Source organism: Polistes fuscatus, unplaced genomic scaffold, assembly GCF_010416935.1.
Source record: "Polistes fuscatus isolate 324 unplaced genomic scaffold, CU_Pfus_HIC Scaffold15, whole genome shotgun sequence".
In the NCBI taxonomy this organism is placed as follows: Eukaryota; Metazoa; Arthropoda; class Insecta; order Hymenoptera; family Vespidae; genus Polistes; species Polistes fuscatus.
In genome coordinates, this window is record NW_025113053.1 from 3,647,065 (window position 1) to 3,673,228 (window position 26,164).

Consider the following 26,164-nt stretch of genomic DNA (forward strand, 5'->3'; position numbering starts at 1 on the left):
AGTTTCTTTTGTTCAAATAAAATAACTTACATAATTGACAAAGCATATTGGCCAGTTCTTGATCTTCGTACAAGGAACGTACCATCCGGCCGACCAGCAAGAATACGATCGGCATCAGAACGTGATCCTTCCAAATAGAGCCAAGTCTTCTCCTCTGTATGTACTTCTAAATCAACTTCTGGAAGATCTCCGTATACTAAATCGCCAACTAATGGATTTGTAAGTGAATGATTTAGCACTAACTGATTGATTTTGTTTGCTGTCATGCCATTTTTCTTCAACCATCTAGCAAAAATAAGAAAACAAGATGCAAACTTAATACAATCTGATTATGAGATGAATTCTTACAACAAGAATAAATGAAAATCATCAACGTACGTGAAATGTTTGTCCCTTTGCCTCACTAATTGAATAATTTCCGGCTTTAACTTATGCATTTCTCTTTCAAGAGTTCTATTATAAGCGATTCGCTGCTTCAAACTATCATCCAATTGTTCTTTACTGTCTTCTAAAGATTTCAATCTGCGTTTCAACAGTTCTGCATTTTCGGTTAAGCTGTAATAATTATAATACTTCTATGTAAAACGGTATATTACGAAATGAAAAACATGAATAATCAAGGTCTATCGAAAGTGATTGCAAGCAACAATTGCTAATATTTTTATTTAATCAATTTTTCTATTTCATTTATTATATATATTTATTTATTAAAAGAACTCACGTCGATATCTCGTGCGGCTGAGCTTCTTTCTGGAACTTTTCCTGCAATTTCATTTGATCCTCAAACATTTTAATCGCTTCTGAAAATGCTTCCAGAGCTTGTCTTTTTAATTGAACCTCGTAAGCAGTTTTACTGTACAATTCGGAACAATCTTGATATTGTCGACACGTATCAACTATTTCTTTGCTCAATTCGGCAAACTTTTGCTTGACCGTTGCCATGTCCGTTGTACTCGCAATCTCGTCATCCTATTTTTAATTTAAACAAAACAAAAAATTTAGTTAGTATCTAAATTCATCATAAATTATGCATATTTATAATTAGAATAACTTACTTGTTGAAAACGTGATACAGGATATAGTAACTTGATATCCAAAGTAGAATTATATTGAGCCAAAGAACAATTTCTGTAGTAATCCACCAGCTCGATAACCGAATGAAAATTATACGGCTCGGAAAAGCCATAATTTCCATTGCGATGACAAATTTTGATAAGCTTATTCGTACCACCTTTACGTAACGTCAGAGTATATTCACCTCCTTTGGAAGACGCATTGCGAACTAAGAAAGTGCCATCGGGCGAATCGATCATTTTTTCATTTACTTCATCTCTCGTTATATCTCCCCAATACCATTCAGCTTCCTGAAGCGTTCGTGGCCTATAAACAATTTTTTAAAATAACACAAATACTAAATTTAATTTATTCCTAATTTCTTGTTTGTTTGTCGAGAGAAATATACGTTTATTAATATATTAAATATATATATACACAAAATTCGCGCGCGCGCGCGTGTGTGTGTACAAATTGAGCTTTTGAGTTGACTGGACCCATACTTGAATCTAGATTTTTTCCTTTTTTTTTTACCTATGAGACTGTTGATCCTTGCCACTGTCACCAGCAGCTCCCGATTTTTCAGTCGTATTATCTTCTTCAAGAACCGGAAATGAATCTAAAACAGGAAACTGAGGTCTCGAAAATTTCCGTGGCGGAAGCTGTGGAGCACTAGCAAATTCGGGCAATCTTTCGTTCCAATCAACGTGCAGCAACAGTAGTTCCATTATCCTTATGTAAGCTTTTGTATTATGTATAATTTGTCTAGAATATAAATGTAAAATGTATAAATAGATATTATGTGTAAATATAAAAAAGAGGTAGTGAGAACAAATGAATATGAATTACTAATAATTAGGATATTGTGCACACGACGTATACTCACATGATTCGTTCCCAAGGCGGCCTAATAAATATATGACGAAATACTTGGACAAGTACGGTGGGTGGTTCCGTGTAACCCCTCCCATGTTGCAACTGACATATACGACAAAAGTGAGCCATCAAATGAAACAATGTACTCCGATGATGTTCCGGAAGTTCAGTAACAAGTTGTCCTAAACGGGCAGCACACTGCTCGTCACTTCTCATATCTGAATGAACGAAAATGATTGCATTGTTAATATCATTCAATAAATCGTATATTTCGAAACGAACATTTAAAGAATACTCACTTGATGCTTCTAGGAACCTGTCATAAAATTGTACCGGTATTACCGGATCTGGTAATTCTTGCAGGAACATTTTCAAAACGCTTGCAATGCATTGAGGAGTATATCGATCCAAATCAGCGTTGCGCACGTCTGTATGGGACAATTGATTTGAAATTTAAATTTTCAAGTGTTTTAATAATTCAACAAATTGATATTTAAATCGTTCATAGGTCAAAGCTACTAAGTATACTTTTACCAGCATTTTTTTTTAAGATTTTACTAAACTATTTGATCAATACTTAACTTTTCATATTGAAAATAAATTTTTTTGCAAATTAGATTTAACGGCGCTTAATGAAGCATTAGTTTTTTAACCGTTCAATAATAAATGACACACTATGTAGATTATTTTATCAATTCTCTTTACTTTTTGTTTTGTAATGTTAGTCGATTTAAGAAATGAATGACTCATTTAAATTCATGAGTGACTCATGCAAAGTCTTACCTTCGTCCAAGTTTTGTCGTAACTCGAGGGTTTGCTCGTTAGGTTTACTGCAATAAACTTTGTAGAGATCTAGAGTCGTATCCGCATATGCTCTTTCTTCGAGAAGACGTGTACATCTTTCCACCAAGATCGGAGCAGAACGCGAGGATGTTTCGAATTGTGAACACAGGGCGAGGCCGAATACTAAATAAACAAATAAATTATATCATTTTCATTTTGTACAGTATTACGATTTTATATCTTATTTATTTATATCATTTCTTTCCAATCCCCATAACACCTTAATTGATTATTTCAAATGTATGATTTACGTGTACATGTTACAGAATACAGGCATTGTAATCATAAAAATCAAAAAATCAATCTATAATACGTGTTTCAGTCCTATGAATTTAACACGTTCGTCGTCCAATTTTATTTAGCCATGTATTCGGTTATTGGATATCACCCAAATATGGGTGAACGTATTAATACACGTGGGAGAAAAGCTAAGTGATCTTAAGCTCTCGACTTCTAACTGAAGCACATGTTATAGATCGACTCAAATTCTCTTGGGTATTCTATAAATTTCCTAGACAATGTATACAATCCTCTCGTAGTAATAATACATAAGTGTCATAAGTTCTAATTTGACTAACTATATTTCTTAATCTATCACATAATTACGATAATAGCAAGAAAAAATACTCATTGTATAGGTTCATTTCTTTGTTCACTCTTGCTTGTCGTTGAACCACGAAAAATAAATTTACATGATTGCCAGAGTTCATAAACGTAAATTGGTAATTTCCTATAGAAAGGCAAACGATGAGATAAGAATACTTCGTAGTAAGAACGAGTAGTTAAGACTATGTAATATGTTGAGTCCGCCGTTATACCGTTATAACGATTAGAAACTTATAGGAGCATGGGAGGAGAGACTAAAAAAAAAAAATCATCGAATGCTCGTAATCTAATAACGATAGAAAAACGAGGAAAGCGGATCTCCAAATAGGACACTACCGATACAGAGAAACGTTTTTCTCTTCCTTTCTTTCTATCTTTGATAATATCGATACGAGAATGAATCTACAAGAAATTCGTCTTTCTTTACGAGAAAAAGAAAATCCATTATACGATTTCAAAAAAAAAATCACGCGCATCAAAGAACGAACCAAATTTTTAAAAGTGGTAACTTATGAATAATTCATGAACTATTTCGTCAACTTCGTAATATTCTTTTTATTCGATTTCGTAAAGGAGACATTTCGATTGATGACACGAAATAACAGATCAAGTTAAATCAAGTTTCAACAAAATAGAAAGAAGATTGTTGAAGTATACGTGTAAGTTTCTTGTTCTACGTAATACTATCCTTTACTAGGGGACTTATATTACTATACTAAGCATTTTTGAATTTAATAATACGTTGAACTTTTCTTTAGGACATGCAATAGGATCAAAAGTATATTGTGTCTATTGTCCATGTTTTAAGATCTTTAACCAAGCCCACAGCTTCTGGAATTTGTCGAACAGACAATATAAATAAACACATAGTACACTCCTAGACGAAACAAGCCAAGGGTTACCTATTGTCTGGCACCTATTCTTAAAATATCTTTCCTTAGTTATGTAAAATGTGGTTTCTTTATGCATAGTACAACGCATATATTAGTTTAAATATTTCTGAACAACTTATTTACGACTATTAAGAAATCATTTTCTTTCTTTTTTTCTTTCTTTCCGAATAACTCATTTTAAAGAAATTCGTGATTTTCCCTTTCCCTTTGCAAATCATGCGTTCATTCTCTCAAATAATTCGTAGGACAAAAAGAAATGTGAAAAATGTATTCGAAAGGGGTCGACGTCTCGCGAATAGTATTTTTTTTGTTCACGTATCAAGCCTGTGTGACGTAAACGCACAACTGCTACAGAGACTAGGCTAATATCTGTCCAGTTTACGCTATTCTTTATTACCCATATAATTGCTTTATTTTCCTTTTTTTTATTATTATTTTCGTTCTTTTCTCCTTCTCTTCTTCTATATCTCGTATTGCAACTTTATTTGCGCGTAAAAAAAATGTTGCGTTTAAACAAAAAGGTGTTCATATTTTCAAGGGGATTGCAACGACATCAAGCAACTTGTCATTGACATCATATAATACCACTTGTACAATCAAAGACGTGTATGCGTGCATGCATTATGCAGAATTTGAATAAAACGAGAAAGAAACATGAAGTTTTTAAAAGAAAGAGTGAGAGAGAGAGAGAGAGAGAAGATAACGAAGAAAAAAGAAGAAAAGGTCAAAATCGAGGAACATGGTATGCGAACAAGACAATATGAATGTGAAGTTAAAGAAGGAAGACATGTCAGATAGAGGTCAACACGGAAATTCGATATTCGTCACGAATGCCTATCGAGTAGTCTACCACCGATTTTGTCGTAAACGATAGCACGCGCGCGCGTCTTATGCGAATGACTGCTGATCGTGTCGACTGCGAGTAGAATAACACGACTGCTGAATAATTTTAATAGTTTTCGATGTATCCGTGTACGTATATTTATATGTATATGTATATATACATCAGTTTGTGTATATATATATATATAAATACGTGCATGTATGTATGAGATGTATCTACATATGTATGTACACGTATACGTGTTTATATGAATATGTATATATGAATAGATAGATGGTCATCGTTAGCTCGGATATAACGAGCGCGCTAGCGATAATTTCATTTTTTAATTGCACTTAGTCACGAATATCTGGAAGCTGTGCTTAAAAATCGCATCGTTCGACGACAGACCGAACATAAGTCATCCAACCTTCATATACATATTTACACATATATATATATATATATATACTTTAGTTTCAAATGTAATAAACGGAGCAAGCGTATGATGGTAATCGAATAAAGAAAAAGAACGAAAGGGAAGACAAAAAAATAAGAAACCGGTAAACACGTTCCTAATGATTTTCTGCTGCTTTTATTTTTTTTTTTTTATTCTAAACTTCTTTACCGCATAAGATTAAGTTAAATTAATAACGTTGAAGTTAAGTTAATAATGAATTGTAAATTTGTTTCCATGGCGAATGAGTAACGTACAATGAACCCCCCTTTTTTTTCTCTCTCTCTCTCTCTCTCTCTCTAAAAATAGACGCTTTTGATATATCATATATCATTCGTTGCAAATGAAAAGAAAGTGTCTATTAATCGTCGTATATATTATCATTAATTATCGTTATTATTCATTATACAAATTCGAGAAAAGCGAGTATGGCATTATGAATTCTTTTCTTATATACTTATTGTTTCATTATTATTATTATTATTATTATGATGATAATTTCAAAAGTTTGCAATCTTATCTATATAGATTATGAGATAATAATGTTTAAATCTTATTGACACATACTTAAGTGACATTCTATCTCTTATGTATAATTTTGAAGTTTGAAATTAATCTGTCGTGTAGTTTATTAAAAAAAAATGCATTTAAAGAAACTAATCTTTTAAATCGATTAAATTAAACAATTCGAAATAACAGTCCTGACTTATAAAAATAAACAAAATGTAAATGATAATTTTTCACAATAGAATAATAATGCAAGAAGCTATACAAGCTTTACAACTAAAACAAAATTTGCTTTCAAATTTGGCTCCCTCAAGCCAAACTTGCTCCTACTACACAGAGCTTTTTTCGTATCATATTAAAAAAATAGAAACAATTGAAAATGAACAAATGAAATTAACGTTTTAATATTAAAGCAGAGAAGTATTTAAATTACTCTCATTTTTCTAATAAGAGTCAAACTGCAAGAGGGTTCAATACTGTATAACACGTACAAATACAATCGTTCGAAGTATCCGTTTTAAACATACACATTTACATATTTATCTATATTTCATTAAATTCCTAAGAGCATAAATTGGCAGTAATTTCTACGCGTGTATGCGGATCAAAGGATGACAACGTCAAACAAGATCATTGTGCTTGCTTCGTTGAGTTTAACGATCAGCCTCGGCTACTCTATCATTTGCTTGTTCCCCGGCATTTTGCATGTGTTCGTTCGGTAAGAGCTTTTCACGGAAAAATTTATCAACACGAGAATAGTTTATTCGTTACATTTTTTTTTTTTTATTTTTCTTTTTTTTTCTTTCTTCTTTTTTTTTATGGAATAACGTTGAACTTACAGTGAATGCACGCGTACGTCTATACACATAGATAAGCATATGTATACTTGTATATGAATGTGTAACTGCGCGATTTCTATCGTTGCTACATTAATGGATATATGTCGTTCGGTGAATAAATTTCAAAGTAAAATTACGAGATCTCTAACGTGTATGTGCATATGTTTCACATAAATATATATATATATACACATACTTAAAACATATACATACATATATATATCCTCTGTAAAATCGTTAATATTTGTTTCATAGTATTCGCTAGAACGCATTTAAAGGGGCGAGGTTATTATTACAATGAATATCGGTGTGAGATACACCACTATATTGTACGACAATAAACCGATACCGATCGGAAGCCATTGTAAATTGTAACAATACACCACTATAGTTCTAATTTATACTCATTTTTCTAACGAGATGTAACGTACTTGAGAAAGGTGTCCTTGCCGTAAACTTCATAACTCTTCCATCGTGGCACTGACTTAGGCGTTAACGAACACGTTCCTGATGCAATATCTTGGATAATCGGCGGAACGATATTTGAATTTTTCAATAATTTCCGTATACACGTATACCACCCTCCCCCTACCCTCTCCGCCAATTTGATTAAATGAACTGGCAAAAATGCAAAAAAAAAAAACTTTCGTTTGTTCCCGCTTGGCAATAAACGACGAAATCGCGTGTCTGACGCGTAAGCTAAAAGTTTCAAAGTTAACTCACCGGAAGCGTATCTATTGCTACGGTTTTTCGACTCAGCGGGGACGCAGCTTATGGGCAGACCAATTGCCGAGCAAGTTCTGTGAGTTACCAGGCCGCAATCTGTCGAAAAAAGGGAAGAAAAAAAATGAATACACTTTTATTTCTGCTTAGACGAAATAAAAAACAATCCTGGCTAGTCAAATGAAATGGATATTGAATGTGTTCTCTGCTATTACAAGTTTTACTTCCTCGTATATCTTACAATATGCTCCGTATTCGTGAATAGTTTGTAAAATAATGATTAAAAAAAAAAGAAAGAAAAAAGCTAAACTTTATACAGATAAATTAATCAAATGGTTTTTATAAGAATCATATATGCATCGCACATACATAAATACACGGTTGTTGCAAAATTTCAAGATCATCGTTAAAGCCAATATCAGTAAAAATAGTCATACGATAAAACATGACTATTATATTTGACGTAAATCTTTATAAATAATGAATCCTAATTAATAAGCATGAGACTTTGTACGCGATTAGAATAAGATGAAGATAAATGATATGCGTAACGAATAATTAAATTCAAATACAGAAATGTGACACTTATCATTTTCCTATATAATTATACTAGAATATATTATAGTCTAATAAAAACTTTCATTGTATAACAAGTAGTATAATCCAAATAGAATAATGTTTAAGAGAAAACACTTGCTTTGCCGAAAATTCTAATTCTAACGGATAAACGTAAAAAAAAGAAGAAAAAGAAGAAGAAGATTTGTTACCTTGGCAAAGAAAACCTTGATGCAAGAGACCCCTGAGATATTTACGACACTTGTCACACTTTTCCAAAATACTGAAGCTATGCAAGACAAGATTATGACTATCGTTGGTCGTATTGTTGGCCGAATGAGGGAGGCCAATACCGCAGGTTGCATTTACGGTGCTACTACCGGTTGCAACTGATGTCAATGGTGCTGTTGTTGTTGTTGTTGTTGTTGTCGACGGCACCGTCGTCGTCGTGTTGCTGCTCGTCGTCGTCGTGCTGTTGCTGGTCGCAGTGCTCGTCGTCGTGCTCGTTGTCGTGGAAGATGTATTCGCGTCTGTGCTACCAGGCAACGAGAGAGGAGCCGACGTCTGGCAGAGTTCCTCGATACACACCAAAAGGATCTTCTGGTCGAGCTCATCTTTTATACCCATATGCTGTAATAAACAAGTCGCAAGATCAGAAAGTCAGCAGCTAAATAACCGATCGATTTCGAATCCAAAAACATCTGCTCGAACGATTAATTTCATTACATAGCTGAACCATCACTATGTTCCCCTTACATAACTTTATATATATGTGATACAAATTATATGGTAACATATAGGGTTACCATATAATTTAATCTTCTTTTAAATTAACTTCGAAAGAAAGAAATAAAGGAAAGAAGAATCTAGTCAAAAACCTTTTTTTTCATCTCTGTATTCTTACGTTTATTTTTATTTTTATTTTATTTTTTTGACAAAATATTCAATTTCCTCGCAAAATATATGGAAAGAAATAATTTCAGTAGAAAAAAGATTGTCACTGATCGATTAAAATATAACACCAACCCACGATTGATAAAATATTACCTCCCTTACCTGCCAATATGATCATGTTATTTTATCGAAAGAGTATTACCACTACCACTACTACTACTACTCTATCGAATAACATAGTCTATATTTTAATATTCGAAGCGATACCGAGAGAAAACAAACTATTATCACAAAAACAAACATATAACAAATTATTACAAAAAAAAGGGACACTTATGGGAATAAAAAGAGAATAATAGTTCACGGTTTGACGTATTACTCGAATATTCATTGAAAACCGAAGCCACGTTGGAAGGATATACTACTAACTACGTCTGTCTCGTAAAAGAAAAGTAGGAGAACTGAACAGGGGGTTGGTTGGGGAAATAAAAGTAGAAGTGAATTGAACGCTAGAAAAAGAGACAGAGAGAGAGAGAGAGAGACATTAAAGCGACAAAGTTTTTAAAACTGGTGTAAGAGCGTCAGCGTCGGCGGGTTCGAGTGCGGGTGCGGGGGTGCGGGCGATGCGCTCATAAAAAGTCGAGTGAGAAAACGTAATTTATGTGCTACGTTACGCTAACTCCCGACTGACATCTCCTTCCCCGAACGATTAGAGCAGTTGCTGCTGCTCCTACGACGGCGAGTCAACAGGTGTCAGTTACCACGTAGATATACGAGAAATGCAGCATAATACCCTACTGCATTTCACAGAGACTCGAGTGCGGCGCTCGCTCGCTCGCTCGCTCACTCGTCCGATTAAATTAACGGCTTTGAACTGCTCATGCCCGTCATCCAGAAACTACTCAAAATGGAATGAAAAATATTCTTTTAAAAGCGAGTAGTCACCGTAGCAAGTTAACGCGAATAACCGAGAAACCCCAACCCTTCCTTTAAAATCTCCCCTTTTTTTCTTTCTTTTTTTCATAAGTAATCGAAAGAAACCACCCAAAGGCATTGTAAAGAACTTAGAAGATTTGTATAAATTTGTGTTTTACGAATAATTATGCTTTTATACGTTGTTCATGAATATTTGTTATTATTGTTTTTGATTTATTTAATATATCAATATATATGAAAACTACTTTTAATTATATTTCAAAATGTCGATATTAAGTACTAACAAGCCCTCCAAATCCGAAAGGGGTTTGAAATAAATAAATAAAAGAAGTACTAACATGTAACCACAAATTTCTTACCTACATTTTTATTTAAATTTGTTGTCTATTTCAATTATGAAATGTCTCCATATCTTCTCTCTCTCTCTTGCTTTTGCTTTTGTTCGCACGAAAATACTTGAGTTCACGTTTATCCGAGAGACAGTGTTTAACGATTATTGCGCGAATCGTGATGTGCACGTGCGCTATTTTAAAATACATCGGGTTAAGCGCGTAATTCTCTCTCGCTCTCCCCGTTTTTCCTCTCTTTCTTTCTTTCTCTCTCTCTCTCTCTTTCTCGGCGCTAGGACGAAGATTGGGCCAAACGCTATTATTAGTTGAACGTGGCAAAAGGATCGATATATTTTACGCATATTCACACGAGAGCGTAGCAATAAAATTTAACGCTGGCGTTAGTTTATTTTACGTTTGATCTACGGCAAAAAAAAAAAAAAAAGAAAAAAGAGAGTAAGGTTGAAATGAGAAAAAGAAGGGAGGATAGAGAAAGAATAAAAAAGATTAGGATTACTGTGTGCGTGTGTGTGTGTGTGTATGCGTATGCACGTCTACGTACAAAGTTCAAACTCAAAAAAGAGAATTAAGAATAAAAGAAAGGAACGACGCTTGCTTAGTCAAGATTTGTTTTATATTCGTTTGAGACAACGCATGGTGACTTTTTTCAAGTATTATATTAAAAAACATAACACGCTACTATCTCAAATGATTTAGAATCTCGTATCTCTTAGACCGATAACTCTTTTTACGACAATCGAATCGATCGATTTTAGAATACGTTTAAATTCACAGAAAACCTAGGCGCGTTTGTCGCGCTGTCCTCACTCACAAATATAAGCCGAAAGGAAAACCTTCACGACGAGAAGAGAATAGTTTTACGAATCGAGTAGCATTATAATACACGTATTATACGCGACGGAACCTAACTAAAGAAGTTAACAAGATTTCGTCCTTGTTATCCTTGTTCTGTTACAAAATCCTTTCGTGATATGCAATTCGAGAAAACAATATATTTCTTTGTTTATTTTAAATATTATCAAGAAATGCAAAGAGACAGAGAGAGAGAGAGAAAAAGGATCGTTTGCAAATTTTCTCGTTTACGATAAAGTTTTGTTTAGTCCTAAAAGAAAAATATAACGAAATACTATTTTGTAAAATCAACGACGAAGGACCGAAAAAAAAGGACAGATGGATCGGGGGGGGGACTCGGATCTCGATCAAGTATGAAAATTATTACATAGAACACTTTTAATCTATCTCGAAGAAGTTACAATTCCTTCTCTGACAACTCTTCTAACATAAGAGAGACGTGAGTGCGCGTATTAGAAAGCGCATGCGTGTTTTACACAATAAGACGCTCGATCGCACAACGAACGCAAATAGGTATCGCAGTTTGATCACTAATTTATCTTTTCAATAAAATTTCTGCTACAACACTAATTAGTATACCTATTTATCCCGTTTACTTTATCCATTTTAATTAATGTTCTTAACTTTTCTTCTTTCGGTCCCTTCCGAGCTCGGTTTCTTCAACTCAGCTTCTTGGTTTTCTGCTATTTGCCAATTCAATCCCCCTTCTCATTTTCAACTCAATTCCTATTCTTTCTTTCTTTAATTGCCATAAGTAGTTGCCTCCTCCTAATTAGACGACGACGACGACGACGACGACGACGAGTATAGGCCAAGTAATGGAAGTAGAACCGCCGAGAGTAAATCTTTTTTCACGCGCAATACGGAGGAGTCTGAAAGGCCGCGTGAGCCTCGAAGCCACCTAAGCGAGAGACTCATTATGATTATGATAATGTCGACGACGATAGGAACGAGCGTATGTACGTAAATACGTAATGTATACTATATATATATATATCGACGTTATATTGTATATATATATATTGAAGTTGAATCGTTGCACGAACGTCGAAGAAGGTCCGATGCGATGAATACGTATGTATGTATGTATATGCTTTCTATGTAAAGCGTGTCTAGCTCGTCTAACGTCTACCTCGATCTAGGAATATTCATTCGATTTTTAATTTACGACTACGTCACGTGGTTATGCCGAGTTGCAACTTTTCTTTACTTTTTTTTTGTCGTCGTTTTTATTATTATTATTATTATTATATTATTATTATTATTATTATTATTATTATTATTATTATTATTATTATTATTATTGTTATTGCGGGATGCAAGCGCCTCCATGCCAAATACTTAAATAGGCATTCGTGAAGAGATTAGACGGTGGGCCCTGAATAGCTCAACGAATAAAAAAGAGCAAGTCGCCCGGAAAGCGGAAGGATAATCCGGGTTCGAGTCCCGGTCCAGTCAATTCCCCAACGGCCTGGATTTTTTTTCACGAATATCTACATTATTATTATTACTATTCTTCTCGTTCGCCTTATTTTCATATTAAATTTTGATTTTCTTGCAAAAATTGTAAAAGAAAATGATCTTATTGATGGGACGAATTCCATAAGGAGAGTAACGTAAAAATATTAGAGAAGAAAGAAAAAAAGACGGTGTAAGATAAGGCACGCGCGACTGGCAATAAAAGCAAATGAAGAAAAGGAAGAATCGATAAAGTCTCCTCCACACGGTTGTGGTGGTCCAAGCCAGACGTTCCATGGCAATTACAAGGCCAACGGGCCAAGGAAAACCATCGTCCAGATAATAGTATTCGCTTCTAGGTCATCGCCTTTGCTCCTACCAACCAAAGAATTTTCGATCTTTACGAAGAAGCCGTCGTGATCGAGCCTTCTATTTCTTACTCAACCCTATCCTGTCCTATCTACCCCTTCTCTCTGACTCACTCCCAATATTTCTAGGTCGCTCATTTAACTTTCATTAGCGTGCATTTCGCGTACGTGAAGCGTTAAACCGCGATTAAGCTGATAAACATTGCTGGTGTCCAACGCAGATTAAAATAATTATATCGATAAGTAAGTATATAGAAATACGTAATTGGATTATCATAGAAAACATATTAACATTAAAACTTACCATGAGTTTGTCTCGATCCAGATGCCGGAGATCGCTGCCTTTGATATCTTTAGACTTGAAAATATCCGCATAGCTGTAGAGATTTAACGCTGACATCCACTCGAGTACGTCTAACGATGTCCATTCACTGACGGGCTAAAAAAAAAAAAGATAAGAGAATTCGGCTTGAATGATATAATTGCTACTAAATTGCAATGGCGATCGATCACAATCCGATCGTTCGTAAAGAGACAACCGATTCGTTGTCTCATTTCAATAAATAAAAGAAAGAAAGCGAGAGAGAGAGAGAGAGATAGAAGAAACGTAAATGATAACAAACACCATTCGTAAAGACTGGTTTTAATTGAAAAATGAAAATTCTACAAAACGATAATGATTGAAATCGATCGAGCCACGCAAACCACATATCGAAATAGACTCTACGTAAGGAATACAACGTAAAAAACGTATATAAAAGAATGTAAGCGAAAATCGTGGAGGTTATCGTATCGCGGATGTCAATCCAATCGTGTTATTCAACGACTCCTCCATATTCATAATTACACATAACTTTGAATATGCACATTTAAGCTCGCGAATTTATTTCTCGATTCCGAAGATAATGCGATGAGTATAGCACATCCGCACCGGAACGAAGAATATGCTCGTAACTTTAACCACACGACCGAAGACAGATTAGATAAGTATAGGCTGCCGTGGCAGCTTTGGCGTGAAAGACATCGTATATACATAAGTAGCATATACGTGCATATATTCATATACCTGGGTGCGTGCTTGTACTATTACATGTGTGTATTTATATGTATGTGCACAATGGTGCGAGCGAAATATTGGAAAAACTCGACTTATCGAATGCTTAAAAAATGAGCGCATGAAAAAAAAAAGAGAAAGACAGGAAGGAAGAGAGAGAGAGAGAGAGAGAGAAAGAGAAGGAACGTAACCTTCTCTTACTTATAACCTTAAGTGTATAATCGTGACGACACCAACGAGATAACACATTCAACGTCTTCTTCTTCTTCTTCTTCTTCTTTTTCTGCTACTTGTACATATCTTTCTTATTCTTACTTTACTATTTACTCCTTTTGTTTCCGCAAGGTGAAAAGAAAACGATTATTTTAATTATTACAAAATATTCCATTTAAATTCATAGAGAAAAATTTTCAAGCGCGAATTATAATATGCAACTGTACAAACGAATTTTTGAATATTATAAAAACTTCTCGAAGAAGAGTGATAAAAGAAAAAAATATCTGTTGTTCATTTTTCGTCTTCTCATTCGCGAAACTAAACATGGTTCTTCTTATCGAAACGTTTCATAAGTTTCTCCGATATTTATCAATTTTTTCTTTTTTGTTTTTTTTTTTTTTTACATATAGACGAAAGGAATATTTGTAATTTGTATTTTTTACCACCGATAACGTCTTTTTTTACCTTCCACTTCGAAATTTACTAGTAATGCGTTTCCAATTCATACGCTTAGTGCGATTTTGCATTATAATACACATATGCACCTACATATTTAATTATAATTTTAAACAGGATATCTTTCAACATTTGAAAATAATTTTAAGGCTTAACTATAAAAAAAAAATGATAAATATATTAGTAATCAAACGTGTACGGTATTTAATTTTAATTTTTCAATTGTAATCGTATTATTTTGTAAAAATAAAATTGCATTTTCTACCTTGAAAAAAAAAATATTAGACGTTTCGGATATCTGTCAAAGTTCAAATACCTTATAAACAAAGTGATATATTAATCCTAAGAACTTTCATTGCATTTGTGTGTATCAGTATTTAATCATTTGAAATCGATTTTACATAAATACATACAACAGAGCCTGTATATCGCAAAACTCGTGATCACAGCCGATTAAAAAGGCGTCGGCGTTATTTCCTCGGCACTTCGCTTTTACCCAGATAGATTTAGGTCGTTACGCCATCGGGCTCAAGCAGGTTTCGCTCTAATAACAAAATGTCGCTTGTGTGTCTGAGAGCGTATTAAAGCCGACTTAGAAATCGAGGGGGGCCTAACGTTGAGATGGGTTTTCGTCACTAACTAAAATAGACCAATAATAATGCAAATCGTTCGTTGATTCGCTTGCCACTGATAATTTCTCTCTCTCTCTCTCCCCCCCCCACCTTTTTCTCATCCCTTTTCTGCATTTTTCTCTCTTTCTCCGTGTTATTCTTTCATCCTTTTTCCGTCACATTTTCTCAACAACAACAGCTTCAACTTTAACGATCAATTATTATGCTGTGTATTCATTTAATTTCTATATCTTTGAACGTATATTCACTTTATTATTCTATATAATTCGTACTATGATCAAAGAATTTGTTTTTATTAAACAAACAAAAAATTTAATTCATATTCATTATAATAATTAACAGTTTATTTACTTGTAACATTTATATTATCTATCCCGTGATATTTTTATTAAATATTTTCAATAAATCTATCTACCGAATTATACTTGAACAAATCGTTGAATGTATAGGTGCCGATAATTGAAAAAATAATGATTTCAAAGGGTTCACAAACGAGGAACGATCGATCGTCTTACATTTGTGAGAGTGCTGTCAAGAGTTGTTCGACTCTGAACAATTTAATTAAGACATTACCGTTTCCTTCGATCCGCAGTTATCTCTAATAAGAAACATGAAACACAATGGGCAGCTGATAAGAATGATAGAGAAAGAGTATAAAGAAAGAAAGATGCTATAACAAAGAGATGAATTTGAAGTTCTCATTTTTATCCACGGTGCGAATCGAATTGTTGCAAAAACAGTAAGACGCTCGAATTATTACGCTTTCTTGAGCATTGAGTTTGAGAGGCATTGGTCGATATGATTTTTAACCCTTTGAGTATCAGCAAACAATATTATTTGTTTCCAACAAAAATTTACAAATACTAAACATTCATTTTTAAATGTCTCAAATAATCCCCCCCTCCCCCCCAAAAAAAACCCGAAGAAATTTGTTCTCTGGCATTAAAATTATTCTTCCCGAAAGACTATAACTTTTCTATGAAATATCGATGAAACGAAAAACAAAATGGATAGTAGATTTGAATGTAGCAACTTACAAAGGACAAAGTAATATATTGCTGCTCGACGCTAAAAGGATTAAAAAGGGTTAAAGTATATTAGGTAAGAATAGGATATACTGACCTTGTCCTCGTAAAAAATTTGACCGGGCAGCGCGTGACCCTTGTTACTCCATTGGCACAGGTGTTGTCCGCTGTAGACCGAACAGACGATGTGGAAGCACGCGCGGCAGTCTGCGGGACAGAGCGAAGCACACATGCAGCAACACGCGGACAATCTTCCAAGTGGCACCCTCGAGGCAGCGAACGTCCGCGCCTCGAGGATACTACACACGTTTTTGCCCTTTGACAAGCGAACAGTTTTATCGGTGGACAAGTTAGATCCAACAATCGCATCGTTCATGAGCCGATTCGAATCTACGGTAACAGTGCTCTCGATCTCCCACGATTCTTTACTCGACTGAGGAAATTGCTGTTGTTGCCGCGAGTGAACAGCACCACCAGCAGCATCGTTGCACCTACATACATATCGATGAAAGGAAAACACTCTGGCACAACACGGGAAACTCGACTTGTTATCAACTTCGATATCATTCTCGCGTTTATCGTCGTTACATGCACGCAAAAATTGTTGCTGTTGCTGTTGACAATCCAATTTGTTGTTGCCATTATTGGAGGAACTGTTCAACAAGCAACGAGATTGTTGTGCTTGTAAATGATTCGCGAACCACTTCTGCGGGGTGAATTGATTCGTGCTAGCAGAAGTCACCCCAGTTGTTTTAAGTCTCGATTCAAACGATTGCTGTTGCTGTTGCTGTTGTTGTTGCTGCTGCTGTTGTTGTCTCGTCTCGTTGTTACTATAACCAAGAATTGAATGCATTTGCAAATCGGTATAGGTTCCACTTGCAGGAGCGTTGGTTAAAAAAGCTCGCGTTACTCGAGAACAACCGACAGTTTCTATGGACGATGACGTTGTCGACGTCGTCGTCGTGGGAGCTGTCATCGTTGTTGGGTTAGACGAGGAGACTCCGTTGGTACTCCCCGCACCCTTCCTAAGCATATAATTGTCCGAGTCAACAGCCAACAGCCGTGGCATGGCCGACGACTTAGCTTTCGCTTCATCCTTCGAAGTCACGGTAATGGATGACGATGACGCTGTAACTAAAGACTTAACACATCCAATTCCCTTCAATACCGTAACATCTTCCTCCGTACGAGCATTCGATGGGTTAAGGAGAAGATCGTGTATCTTCCCCTGAAGCGCGACTACCGGTTGTTGTACCTGCGACGCGCAGGCCGCGGTAGCGCTCGTCGCTCGCTTCATCGCCAAAATCACTCGAGATCATCAAAACTTTTTTATATTTCTACACACTCTCTTCCACTATCCTGTTATTTGATTTCCTTTAATTTCATTAGTTCCTTGTCTCTCTCTCTCTCTCTAACTCTCTCTAGGATAATCTAGCAAGGACTAGGTCTCATAAAGCACTATCGCAAGCAGCAACGAGCAATCCCTCCGTTCTTTCCACTCCGAGAGGACAACTTCACTTTCTTCGAATTCGGCCATTGCGCTTTTCTCGCTCCTCAGTCCTCGTTGATTTTCTCCCTGAAAGTATAAGAACCCATTGGAGACTATGACGTTTTCATCGATGTTAACTCCACCAATTCCTCTTGAACGTTCTCGCAGAACGGAATCGTATCTTTTCGATTCTAGCGTGGAACACATCAGCCTCATAACGATTTAAGGCGAACCTTCTTTGGATTCGTTCAACTGGTATCACTGCTGAAGCAAGAAGAAAGAGTTCGTCGATCCTTTCTCAAAGTTTATTAACTCTTTCTCTTTCTTTCTTTCATTCTCTTTCTCTCCGTCTCTCTCTCTCTCTCTGTCTCTCTCCTTCTCTTCCGTGCTCCGAAGGACACCTGGGTCCTTGTTATCTTTCTTTCTTTTACTTTTATCTTTCGGTTGTTCAGACCCAACCGATTTTATTGACGAGGCGCTCGCTCGGGAACGCGTGGCGCCTTTTTACCGTGATCGTTACGTTAGCGCCGTTGTTATTATTAATAAAGAGAAGTAGAAATAAACGTGCCAATGTATAAAAAGGATAGAGAGGGAGAGAGAGAGAGAGAAGGAAGGTGGGAGGGAGGGAGAGAGGGAGAGAGAAAGGGAGGAAGGAAGGAAGAGAGAGAGAGCGAAAGAGAGCCGCTCCCGTGGGTGTGACCTCGTGTAAATTCGTTTTCCATAAATCTCACTCCTACCGCTCTCTCACGAGTGAGCACACACGACCTTTGTATAAACGCCGAGATTTGCCGAGCCGAACAAAACCGGTTCTGTCAAGCAACGACACCGAGCGATTTTCAACGTAGTCCCACGAGTACACCACACTCGTAGTGTCAAGAAAGCGAGGAAAGAGACAGCGAGACGGGGAGAGAAGGGGCTCAAGAAAAAGAGAGAGACAGAGAGAGAGAAGAGAGAGAGAGAGAGAGAAAAAGTGATCCTCGTGGTTGGTCGTTATCGAACGCGACTCAAAATCGTCGAAGGACCCTCTTTCTTCTCCCTCACTTATCGTCTTTTCTATTTCTCTTTTTCTCTCTCTCTCTCTCGCTCTCTCTCTCTTTCTTGCCCCGCTCTCTTCTCTTCTTCGATAAGCACGAATCTCCTCCACGAGACGAGGGCGCTTCTTCTCCTCTTCCTCTCGATCTCATACGCTGCTATTCTACGCAAATGATCGCCCCCACCGCTAAATCGATCTATCGTCGATCAGAACTCTATTCCGAAAATCAAAGAGTTTCGACGATTCTATCTTTTCTTTTTCTATTTTTCTTGCTATCTTTCTTTCTTTATTTATTTATTTCTCTCTTCCTCTTGTTCCCTCTTACCTAGGTACACTCTGCTACTCCGTATATTCTTGTATTCCAAACGATAGATATAAATTTTTCGTGCTAACGTTGAACTAGCGAACGAATTCCTTAAACGAAACGTGTTTCCGTGTCGCCGACGAGAGAATAAATCGCTTCCGTCCACTTGAGACTTGGTAGCACACGACCTTCGATCTACTCTTCTTTTAACTTCTTTTAGCTTCTTATTCTTATTTCTTATTCCGTTACTACTTTTTCTTTTTTTCTTACTTTCTATTTCTTTCAGTTTTATTTTTCGCGTGTAAAAGTAAAAACGATCAAAAACTGTTCCTTCTTACGTGTATTTTTATAGAATGAAAAATCAGTGAAAAATTGTAAGAATCACGCGCAAGAAGACAGTCTCTCTCTTCAACTGTTATCACGTTAAGCGCGAATTCGCGACTGATTGGTTGCGACCGGCTCCCTCAATAGCCTCTGTCCGTCATCCATCCTTCCTCCACTGCGTGGCACCGCACGTGACACTGTTTTACCGACCGACGTATTACCTTCTTATTCTCCCCTCGTATTTAAAATACCATGTCGGTAAGGAAGAATTCACACACCGGATGAGAATTTTGTCGACCTCATTCACTTTTTCCTTTTTTTTTTTCTCCTCTATTTTTCCTACTCCTTCAGGTATGTCTTTAAAAAATCCACGCGTTAGAATAAATAATTAATCGTAGAAAAATGTTTATTACAGTCTAGTTTGTAACTTTCTTTTCTTTAGTCTTTTCGTAAAATGTTCCGCTGAAATCGAGACTATCCACATCGATTCTACTCTACCGTCATGGTTCTTCGATTTTCGACGAGGCCACACGAGGAATACGACATATCCCTACTAGACTAGTGCTAATACTACTACTACTATTATTATTACTACTACTACTACTACTACTACTCTTCTTTCTTCTCCTCTTCTCCTCTTCACCTCTTCCTCATCTACCCGAGGAAACCTCCACGATTCTTCTTCCGGCGCGAGAGGAGTGTAGTTACCGAATGAGTATCTCCCTACTTTTCTCTTTCCTCCTTCTTCTCCGCTACCACCTCCTCACACCTCCTCCTCACACCTCCTCTCCCTCAACTCTCCCTCGTCACTGTCCTCGTCACTGTCCTCGTCGCGTTCGTGTGTTCTCTCTTTCGTCTTGTGGACGAAACTCATATCAAGCGCGAAATAACGTACAGTTCGTGAGCCACCGGATGGAAAAGTCCACTGGGCAATGCACTTTTTGTACCGCACACCTGCACACGCGAGCTCTGTACACACTTTATTACTCGCTCGTATGCAACAGCGACGCGGACGATCGCCTATCTCTCCTTCTCTCTCTCTTCTTCTTTTTTCTCTTTCTTTTTCTACTATACTTGCGCTCGATCTCTTTTTCTCTGCCACTTTAAAGTCGTCGTTCTTGTCTTCTTTATAAAACCTCTTTCGATGAAGCTTCGTAGCTATTCTCGTAGCAACGGGTACGAATGTCTTTTTCTTTCTTTCTTTCTTTCTCTATTTCTCTATTTCTTTCTCTTTTATTTTTTTTCTTAATAGAAAAAAAAAACCAACAACATCCGGGAAAAAATATCTCCCATTCAAATCCTTTTACTTCCTAGTATAGTTTTTTTTTTCGTTCAATCGTACGAGTTAAATCAGAAGTTTCCTCTCGTTTGACAATCACATAAATCCTCTTATTCCTGAAACGCTTCTTCCTCTTGATACGACTTCTTCTTCTTCTTCTTCTGGTCGGTTGTTTTAATTGTACAAAGGCTATAACGAGGTAGTAGTGGTGGCGGTGGTCCACCTCGTAGAAAAATGAGAATTATGCCGATGGAGGTGAATTTCTTCAAATGGAATAAAATATCTTCAGTTCGGTATTTCACATTAACAACGGCAACGGCAACGACAACGACAGCGACAACGACAGCGGCACAGTGCACAGCTGACCGGCCGGTCTGTCAAGTTCGGTCAATAGCCATAACCGGAGCTAGAGGCAGTCGTGACGGCTCTCTCGCCGACGAGCCGAACCTCCTGCTCAATCGTCGGCGCTCGGCTTCGCCCCTTTTCGTTCACGCTCGGCCCTTTTCGTAGCCTTTAACGCTACGAACCCCAGGGCCGTCTTGCTTCGTCTCCGTGCCCCACCTATCTTTTTCTACCCTATCTTCACTTTATTCCATTTTTTTTCTTTTTTCTTTCTTTCTTTCTTCCTCTTTATATAACTCTGTACTATCTGTCTCTCCACTAGGAAAAGATCGAAACTTCGAATAAAAACAGCCAGAGAAAAATAGAAATATAATTAAATTCATATGCGCTTATTTAATTCTCTCTTCGGTCATTAAATTATAATCTCCAATATTATTATATAATATTTGACGAGATTAAAATTTCTTATAATACAAAATTTATCGAATAATCGTGAGAGATCGTTGGTCCGAGCACGTATATTTAATAAGAAACTTTTAGAGACATAAATGAAAAGAATACAGCTTAAAACGTCTGTCGTAGTTCTTTAATTATACTGATAAATTTAATCGCTTATTATTAATTCAATCCTCGAAATAATTTCGTTCGTGTCAAAGGTCCATAGATAGAAGATCCATCGATATTATCAATGGATTTCTCCGCGGTAAATTCACAAGATTTATATATATATAAATAAAAAAAAAGAAAATTCAACAAATTAAATTTCAAACAGCATACCAAAATGTGAATATCTCCTCGATCGGTCAACAACGTGTGTCAGGAAGGCGATATCGGAAACTAATCTTTCGTCGACGTCTACTACTAACCAAGAAAACGTTCGAACAAAGAGAAAGGGAAGAAGAAGAAGAAGAAGCTTTAAGGAAGACGATTTTATGGACTAAAAGTACTCTCCTCTTACTTGAAAAAGTACCTATATATGTACTATTACTATATATAATATGCACAATCGCCGTTTACGCTAAGTGGCCGATTTTAAATGCAACATTTAGGGACGATGAGAAGAAAAAATGGAAGAAGAAGAAGAAGAAGAAGAAGTAGAAGATGATGAAAAAGACGAGACATCAACGGTGTGTCTCAAGGAGTATTTTCTACGCGAAAAATCGCTACCACGGTCTTCCTCCTTTCCGTCCTTTTCCTTCCTTCGCGTTATACCACACTACGGTAGTCGTTAATATACCGGCAATAGCGCAGGTGTGAGCTCTCTTTTACGATCGAGCTTTTTACTCTTCTCGCTCTTATCGTAAAGTGCTCTCTTCCAGAAGAACTTGCTTCTTCACCCTTTTCGTCTCGTATCTACGCATACCACGCCATCATCATCATCATCATCATCATCATCATCGTCGTCGTCATCATCATCGTCATTATCCTTTTCATCATCGTAGTCGTCAATGACGTCAACAACAATGACGCCAAAATCGTCAAGGAAGAAGAAGTTCTCTAACCCACGAAATTCAATGGCGTGTGGATCGTTTAAGGGTCGGCTTAAAGGAAGGGATGTGAAAGTGAAAAGCGGCTTTCCAACGTATAGCGTGTTTGCTCGGCAACGGGGTTGGGAGATCGTAGAAAGGGTCCGCGAACGTGGGATGATCGAATCTAGTCGCACGCATGCGTACTACTGGGAGAGCTTCCTGTTCAAGGTCACAGTCCCGCTAGTACGCATACGCGTCGCCCTGCGCTATCGCCATTGTTTAACTTTCTTTCTTTCTTTCTTTTCGTTTTTTTTATTTTTCTTCATTATTATAGGAACACTAAAAAAAATGTTCTCGAATTATACGGTACTGCAACTTTTTATGCGATTAAATGTATCGCACGGATATTCATTAATAATCTTCAATCATAATAGAATAAAGTTTGTAAAATGAAATCGTTTAAAAATTTGAAACGGATTTTGAAAGAAAAATAATACCGTATGATTGATTTTTAATTAAAAGAAGCATCGATCGTCTGGCGGAATTTTCAAAATAAACTCTACTATATTTATTTATTTATAAGTGAAATAAAACAGAGAATTTTCAAGTTGCAGAAATATACACAGCATTGAATGATATTGTTAATCTTCTAAGAAAGCGCGGCTGCTCGTTTATAAGCTTGTCGTCGGAATGTTAACAAAGTAAAAACATAGATAGATAAATTCGGCGTTTGGTTATAAAAAAAATTGGCCGTATTCTTCGGCACGTGTAGGAATGACGGTATATTATGTCGTAATCGCTTTTCTCCGCTACTTGAACGATACGATCTGGTATATAAAGAATACTCTTCACGTGCAGAAAGTATAGCAAGCAACGAGAGAAGCTGCTACTTTTATAGATCCACGAAAAGACAGAGAAAGCGGTTAGCGAGAAGCAGTTTAAACGCTCGTATCTTTCTCCAACCCGATGATACTTTCGTCTATTGCTCTCCTCTCTCTCACTTTACACTAAAGTGAGAGAAGGAAGATACTTTTCCTACGGTGAAAAGCAATAATACCAAATGGTAGGATAACCCTTCTTCATTTCATTTCCAAGTTGTTTTTTTTTCTTTTTTGTCATTTGCACATTTACATATATTATTTTGAAGCACCGTTTCTATCTTATACTCAATCAATATTACAACATAACCCTGCGACCTTTGAATGTATGCAAAATATGATTTTCATCTCGAATATTAGTCTCTCCTGACCGAGCTTTATTAGTATAAATATCAAATAAAAATTTCTCTCTGACGTTCTTTCGACCAAAGAATTTTTGTTTGTTCTTCTTTTCAAATAAATTTTACTACTTAAGTGGGTACATAAACAATCCTATATAAAACTGGTTATCAATGAGAAATAAAGCAAAAGTCGAGAAACATAATCGCAATTCAAGAGCGTGTCCTTCCTCTCCTCCTCTATCGAAGAAATGCTATATATGAAGGCGATTGCGTTGACGCGTTTTGAATTTTATTTTTGTATCGAAAGTATATGTATATATATATATATATATGCATATATATATATACATACGCGAGATTGCACATCTACGTTCGCGATCGTGTTCGGAAAGACAAAAAAGGAAACAACGTCGTATAACAGCTCTTCCTCGTCGTCGTCTCGAACAAATGATCGAACGACGATCATTCGGGAATTGTTGATTCTATGTTCGGATCGATTGCTCGATCTATCGATCGATTGATCGTTCTCGTCACGCCCGAACACGTGCACGCACGTATAGAAGGAGGGGAACTACAAAAGAAACATTGTCGCCTCAATTCCACTTCTCCTTCCTTTTTCCGTCCTTCAACAACGTCTCAAACCTTATCTTTGTCTCCCTCTGTAAAGTTAACGTCATATCTGCACTGTATCGTTGAGAACAAAAATTTCAAGTCTCTTCTTTTTCCATCGCAAGGAAATAAAGAAGTAAAAAAGAGAGAGAGGACGGCACGATAATTATCATATCTTTAACGTTTGTCAAAGAAATTTCACTATAATTCTAAATGAATTTATTATTTATGATATTGAAATCAAGTTATAATAGTTTAGATTAAATTTTCATTAAAACAAATGTGTTTGATCTGTTTGTTGTATAAATTGAAATTTGTGATATATCAAAAAAGAAAAATAGATGAAGTATAGATTCTTGTCATTTTATAAATATGTAATAAACGAGTCATATAAAAAGTGCATTATATGATATCGATTGGTATTCGTGAAAAATAAAATCGAAACTCGAGCATCCGTTTAACTTTCTCCATTTAGTTAACTTTCCAATCATTATCGTGTCCATTGTTACGGTGATTAAAACATAGTATAATAACTTTTACATGTATCCATACATATGTAATAATATAGAACGTACGCGTCATATTCATTGCGTTATACCATCGATTTTAAAATCGAACTTGAATTTTACCTATCAATAAGAATTTCGTACGATTACTCGAGGTGTATAAGTATTTGCACAAGTCCAGATGCTTCGGCTAGAGATTAAATACAGCGAACGTGCCAATGATACGCTCGGCTTCATATTTCTATCGCGCGATTAACTTCGTTTCGTGTTATTCGTACGGATAAAAATCAATTCAAATTCAACTACATTTGTGTTTTATCAATGAATTCGATCGAACCTTACGATCAATGATTTTAAGTGAATAAAAAACAAACAAACAAAAAAACAAACAAACAAAAATCTATTCAAATCCGAGAGTTGTTTTCATATCTTCGACGTAGAAGTTTCATGAAACAGGGTAAAATTTATGAAGTAATCTAAATCCCGTAAATCGTGATCCACAAAAGCGGAACTCGTAGTCGCTAATAGACAAAAACTATATCAGAGAAGGAAATCACATGTAAGCTATTCTCATACTCAACGTTCCCTCCTGTCTTCCAACTGGGAAATCCCGAATTTCCCATAGCAACGTGACGATGCACTCCATTACCCATGACCTCCGCACCGAGCTTGGGGGAGGCCTATACATCTGCGAATCAATGCAGCTCCATCGAATGCATCCCGGTCCTTCCTCCTTCTTCCATACCCCTCTATATTTCTCACTCACTTTTCATTTTGATTATTATTCAATTAAAATTATTCTATATACAATATATATATAATTGTACTATATATTATACTACTTCTTTTAATCATGTATATTTCTTATATATCAACAGCTGATATATTTACTTTGCCTCTTAGTAAATTATATAGGAAATATTTTAAAGATATATTACAAATATTTTCTTTTTTATTCTTCTATATGTGTATGCTGATAATTATAACATCGGACTAACCACAAATAATAAGATCGGAACAATTTATATTATAAAATAAGTCATTAAATATCAATTTGAATGTATACAATGAATCAACTGTCATAATTGACGGCACACATATCGTTTATAATCATTTCTAATCCTATTATTATTTTTTTATTCTTTTTATAATATTAACTTTATTATCCCATATA

At 36.0% G+C, this 26,164-nt stretch overlaps 1 protein-coding gene and 2 long non-coding RNA genes across 5 annotated transcripts in view; 2 read left to right on the plus strand and 1 right to left on the minus strand.

Moving 5' to 3' along the window:
* Positions 1-26,164, plus strand: part of LOC122514491 — a 779,718-nt gene that overhangs the window by 530,452 nt on the left and 223,102 nt on the right. The gene's annotated exons all lie outside the window — the stretch shown is intronic.
* Positions 1-26,164, minus strand: part of LOC122514468 (phosphatidylinositol 3-kinase regulatory subunit alpha) — a 41,202-nt gene that overhangs the window by 3,110 nt on the left and 11,928 nt on the right. Inside the window, exons 6-17 of one of the 2 annotated variants that reach the window (XM_043631328.1) lie at positions 16,514-16,623; positions 13,338-13,472; positions 8,388-8,805; positions 7,621-7,719; positions 2,713-2,895; positions 2,229-2,357; positions 1,940-2,147; positions 1,588-1,818; positions 1,056-1,380; positions 722-969; positions 379-555; positions 31-285 (exon numbers count right to left, since the gene is read on the minus strand). In XM_043631328.1, coding sequence (XP_043487263.1) covers positions 31-285; positions 379-555; positions 722-969; positions 1,056-1,380; positions 1,588-1,818; positions 1,940-2,147; positions 2,229-2,357; positions 2,713-2,895; positions 7,621-7,719; positions 8,388-8,805; positions 13,338-13,472; positions 16,514-16,623 — 2,518 coding nt within the window. Of the gene's footprint in view, positions 1-30; positions 286-378; positions 556-721; positions 970-1,055; positions 1,381-1,587; positions 1,819-1,939; positions 2,148-2,228; positions 2,358-2,712; positions 2,896-7,620; positions 7,720-8,387; positions 8,806-13,337; positions 13,473-16,513; positions 17,993-26,164 lie in introns of both variants that reach the window. The other variant, XM_043631327.1, reaches the window with a different exon arrangement.
* Positions 21,715-22,263, plus strand: LOC122514489. Of its 2 annotated transcripts, XR_006303064.1 has the most exons (3): positions 21,820-21,890; positions 21,960-22,153; positions 22,237-22,263. It is a non-coding gene; the product is annotated as an uncharacterized LOC122514489 (long non-coding RNA). The 2 variants fall into 2 exon arrangements; XR_006303063.1 differs by lacking the exon at positions 22,237-22,263 and having other exon boundaries at positions 21,715-21,890; positions 21,960-22,084.